The 5,000-nt window shown below is 38.8% G+C and overlaps 1 protein-coding gene across 1 annotated transcript in view; it reads left to right on the plus strand.

The window, feature by feature from the left end:
• The window catches only part of LOC135092900 (short-chain dehydrogenase/reductase family 9C member 7-like), a 30,470-nt gene that overhangs the window by 8,439 nt on the left and 17,031 nt on the right, over positions 1 to 5,000 (plus strand). The window contains exons 2-3 of the mRNA XM_063991671.1: positions 22 to 401; positions 4,971 to 5,000. The exon at positions 4,971 to 5,000 is cut by the window's right edge and continues 29 nt beyond it. Coding sequence (XP_063847741.1) covers positions 197 to 401; positions 4,971 to 5,000 — 235 coding nt within the window. The 5' untranslated portion in view covers positions 22 to 196. The remainder of the gene's footprint in view (positions 1 to 21; positions 402 to 4,970) is intronic.

The following is a 5,000-nucleotide window of genomic DNA, read 5'->3' on the forward strand; positions in this document are numbered from 1 at the left end:
TTCGCTCTTATTTATTTCCAGACTTCCCTGACACCACAGAAGACCCGCACATGTGGCCCTAAGCTGACCTGAGCTGACCTACCCTTGACCTCACCCCTTCCTTAACAAACCCCACAAAACCTTTAAAAAAAAAACACCCATAAAACACCCAATTTTCCCCCAAACACCCACAAAAAGACGCCCAAACACGCCCAAAATGAAGCAGGCGTGGTACTACTTGGCGGGCACGTGGGCGGTGGCGTGGGCGTGCCTGGTGGTGGTTTCGCAAAGATCGTGGGCGGTGTCATGGTTGGCGCTGGGTCTGGTTGCCGCCCACATCGCTGATTGGCTTATGAAGGGCGCCCAGAATGCAATGAAGAGAACCACAATGAGTAGCCAAGGAAAAGCTGTGTTTATTACTGGTGAGTAAGAGAGTGAGAGAGTGAGAGAGTGGGTGAATAATACTACTACTTATTTATCTCAGCTAGCGAATGAAATCTCTGTGTTTTTGTCTTCCTTATCTATCTATTCCACTCTATCTACATATCAGTCTATCTTTCTATATATATTTGAGTCTTTTTATTTAACTCGACCACCAAACATGAAGGGAGGGAGAGAGTGAGTGAGAGAATTGATGAGTGTTTTATAAGTACTGCGCTGCGTAAAAAATGGAATATGAGGAGAAAAAGAAAAGAAGAAAACAAAGCAAGGAAAATAATGACGTGCAACAGAGTGAGTGAGTGAGTGAGTGAGTGAGAGAGTGAGGGAGCAAGGGAGTGAGGGAGGGAGGGAGATGAAACTGCATTGCGTAAAGATGGAATATGAGACGAAGAGGAAAAAAAGAGGAAAACAAGGAAATAAAATAATGAAAACGAAATAAAGATGCAAGACAAAGTGTGTGTGTGTGTGTGTGTGTGTGTGTGTGTGTGTGTGTGTGTGTGTGTGTGTGTGTGTGTGTGTGTGTGTGTGTGTGTGTGTGTGTGTGTGTGCTTGTGCCCTGTTCTAATTCTTTCCTGTCTTTGCTGATCCTTTTAAACTTAATCTGAACACTCTTATTTAAATCTTTACCTGTTTAATCAGTTCTCTACCCAGCACATTATTTTTTTTCTCTTGATTTCTTAATATTTATCTTTTTTCGTAATATTTGTAATTTTTAGGACTCAATTTATTACACATTCTCTTCTTATATTTATCTTTCAAACTCATTCTAACATGCTTTTTTTATCTCTTTTTTTTCATTTTTCTTTTTTTCTTTTCATTATTTTTGCCTTCTCTTCTTTTAAGCTCTTTTTTTCTATATTTTCTTTTCTTTTTCTTTTCTTTATTCTCTTTACGTAGTCAGATCATAATATAGACGAGTCAGGTTTGTAGTGCATCGGAAAATATTCATATTATCGTCTTTATTTGCTTTCCGTCTAATACTGGGAATGTTTTTTTATTATATATTTATTCACTTGTTATTATTATTATTATTATTATTATTATTATTTTTACTTATTTACTTATTCTTTTACAATTGTGGCTGATTTTGGTAAGGCAGTTGTGTGATTTACCGCCCCGTGTGTGTGTGTGTGTGTGTGTGTGTGTGTGTGTGTGTGTGTGTGTGTGTGTGTGTGTGTGTGTGTGTGTGTTGAGAACAGGCAAGAAGGAAGACTAAGATTGCTTTTACTGTTTGTTTTTGTTTACGTTCGTGTGACATTTTGTGTGTGTATGTGTGTGTGTGTGTGTGTGTGTGTGTGTGTGTGTGTGTGTGTGTGTGTGTGTGTGTGTGTGTGTGAATGAGGAAGAGGAACAGGAAGGGATGAAGGAAGGACATGGAAAGGAGTGAACTTATTAAATATGAGACGCAAATCAAGAAAGAGAAGGAAACATTTTCTCTCTCTCTCTCTCTCTCTCTCTCTCTCTCTCTCTCTCTCTCTCTCTCTCTCTCTCTCTCTCTCTCTCTCTCTCTCTCTCTCTCTCTCTCTCTCTCTCTCACTGTTGCCAGATGTGTGTGTGTGTGTGTGTGTGTGTGTGTGTGTGTGTGTGTGTGTGTGTGTGTGTGTGTTGTTTGATTTGAAAGATATCACACTAATTAGCTCTCGCACCTGTCTACCTTGCTTTTTACCTGCATGTGTGTGTGTGTGTGTGTGTGTGTGTGTGTGTGTGGGCGCGCGCATGCAGGTATTAATAAGGTGCTGTTATCCTTGTGTTTATAGGCATGCGTGTGTATGTATGTGTGTATGTGTGTGTGTGTGTGTGTGTGTGTGTGTGTGTGTGTGTGTGTGTGTGTGTGTGTGTGAACTAGCTTGTACAGATATAGACAGAAAATTAGAAACAAATACATAGACAGACATACTACTACTACTGCTATTCCTACTATTACTACTACTACTACTACTACTACTACTACTACTACTACTACTACTACTACTACTTTTGAATGGAGACGGTGAAGCAACAAGAGTACATATCATTCTTCAATCTGTGCTTTCCTTGTATAAGTTTGAATAATAATAAGAAAGAAAGGAAGAAGACAAAGATAAGATGACAGCTCATGACGTGTGTGTGTGTGTGTGTGTGTGTGTGTGTGTGTGTGTGTGTGTGTGTGTGTGTATGTGTTTATATGACGTTCACGGATGTTACGTATGACAGGTGGGAAGTCACGTAGAGAGAGAGAGAGAGAGAGAGAGAGAGAGAGAGAGAGAGAGAGAGAGAGAGAGAGAGAGAGAGAGAGAGAGAGAGAGAGAGAGAGTATACTCGTATAGGGAAGGAAATATTAACGTAACTTAAGGACATTACATAAAGAGAGAGAGAGAGAGAGAGAGAGAGAGAGAGAGAGAGAGAGAGAGAGAGAGAGAGAGAGAGAGAGAGAGAGAGAGAGAGATCCTTGACCTAAAAACATATCACTGAGAAAACGAAAATAATCAGAGAGAGAGAGAGAGAGAGAGAGAGAGAGAGAGAGAGAGAGAGAGAGAGAGAGAGAGAGAGAGAGAGAGAGAGAGAGAGAGAGAGAGAGAGAGCCTCCTACTCCACCTTGATTTATTTTTCAATTCTCTTCATTATTCCTTTGTTCTTCATGTTATTCACTTTGTCTTCTCATTCATTATTTCATTCTTCCTTCCTTATTATATTTTTTTCTCCTCCTTTCTTTCTCATCTACGTTTTTTTCTCTTTGTTCTCTTTCATTCCTGTTTAATATAATTGGCAAAGATAACTTTTGTTCTTCTTGTTTTCTTCTTCTTCTTCTTCTTCGTCTTCTTCTTTATTAACGAAAATATAATTGAAAACCATTTATATAAAAAAAAAACAAGGGAAAGGAAAATAATTTGATGTTGTTGTTGTTGTTGTTGTTGTTGTCATACTTTCGTTACATCTTAAAACGCTTACGCCATCCTCCCTCCACCCGCCTCTCTCTCTCTCTCTCTCTCTCTCTCTCTCTCTCTCTCTCTCTCTCTCTCTCTCTCTCTCTCTCTAGAGATGTGTAGGACTTAATTAGAACCACTTGGAATATATAAAGTAGAGTGTTTACTTAATGGGGGAAGTGGTTTTATAAGTGTAGTAGTAGTAGTAGTAGTAGTAGTAGTAGTAGTAGTAGTAGTAGTAGTAGTAGTAGTAGTTGTTGTTGTTGTTGTTGTTGTTGTTGGAGTTTCCTTTTTATTTGTTTTTGTATGTAGTAGTAGTAGTAGTAGTAGTAGTAGTAGTAGTAGTAGTTGTAGTTGTTGTTGTTGTTGTTGTTGTTGTTGTTACTGTTGTTTTCGTTGCTTTGGATTTCGGATACGTTTTCCTATTTTTTGTTTTCTTTTTCTTGTTTTTCTTTTCTTTTCTTTTCTTGTTTTTTTTGTGTGTGTTATTTCATTGTTATTTTATTTGTTTATATTGGTTTTGTAGTTATTTATTCATGTGTGTGTGTGTGTGTGTGTGTGTGTGTGTGTGTGTGGACGTGCAGATAGAGGGAGAGAGAGAGAGATAGATAAATAGATAGATAGATAGATAGATAGATAGAGAGAGAGAGAGAGAGAGAGAGAGAGAGAGAGAGAGAGAGAGAGAGAGAGAGAGAGAGAGAGAGAATTGTTTCAGTTTACACAATTTCCACCATTTCAATCCTTCCCTTCATTTTCCCTTTCCTCTCTCTCTCTCTCTCTCTCTCTCTCTCTCTCTCTCTCTCTCTCTCTCTCTCTCTCTCTCTCTCTCTCTCTCTCTCTCTCTTTCCCCTCTTCCCTTTCTCCATTTTCCCGTCCGCCTTTCTGTTTTCCCCTTCTTTATTGTCTTTCCTTGCTTTCATTTCTTTCCTCTATTCCTTATTTTCATTTTTTCTTCTATTTGTGGTTTTGTTTTCTTTTTCTTCTTCTCTTTTCTTGCATTCTTTCTCTCCAGTTGTTCTTTCACTCCCTTTTTCATTATTTATTTCTTTTATTCCTTCTCTCCTTTTCCTTCTATTTATCTACTGTTTTTGTTTCTTCTTTTCTTCTCTACTTTTACTGCATTCTTTCTTTGTCTATTTATCCTTGTTACTTTTCATATCTTCTTCCTCTTTTCGATCTTTCTTCTACTTCCTTTCAATCATCTATTTTCTTATTCCTCTTTTCTCCAGTTTTCCTTGCACATTTCAAGTTTCTTCCCCTTTCCTTCTTCCTTTCAATAATTTATCCTTCATTTATCTATCTACTCTTTCTCTCTCTCTCTCTCTCCTCTTCATCTCTTCTCCATCCCAATTCCTCCTTCCATTCATCTATTGTACCTATCTACACTTTCTCTCTTTATCCCTCGACTTATTCCTCCTTCCTTCCCTCCACCTTATCTCCCTCTTTCTCTAGCCTTCTCCTGCTCTTAAAACACCCCTGAACACTCAAACGACCCTCAGAACACACCCAATACATTCTTGAACCCTTCCCTACCCAGAATCCTATACGATGTACTCTTGGATCCCCTTTAGAGCAGCTATAAGCGATCGGATCCCCCTCGGTGACTCGTAAAGGCAGTGGTTTCAATTCTCTTTTGTTTTCCTGCAGGCTGCGACACTGGGTTCGGCAGAGAGTTGG

The sequence above is a fragment of the Scylla paramamosain genome, chromosome 41 (assembly GCF_035594125.1).
Source record: "Scylla paramamosain isolate STU-SP2022 chromosome 41, ASM3559412v1, whole genome shotgun sequence".
Taxonomy (NCBI): domain Eukaryota; kingdom Metazoa; phylum Arthropoda; class Malacostraca; order Decapoda; family Portunidae; genus Scylla; species Scylla paramamosain.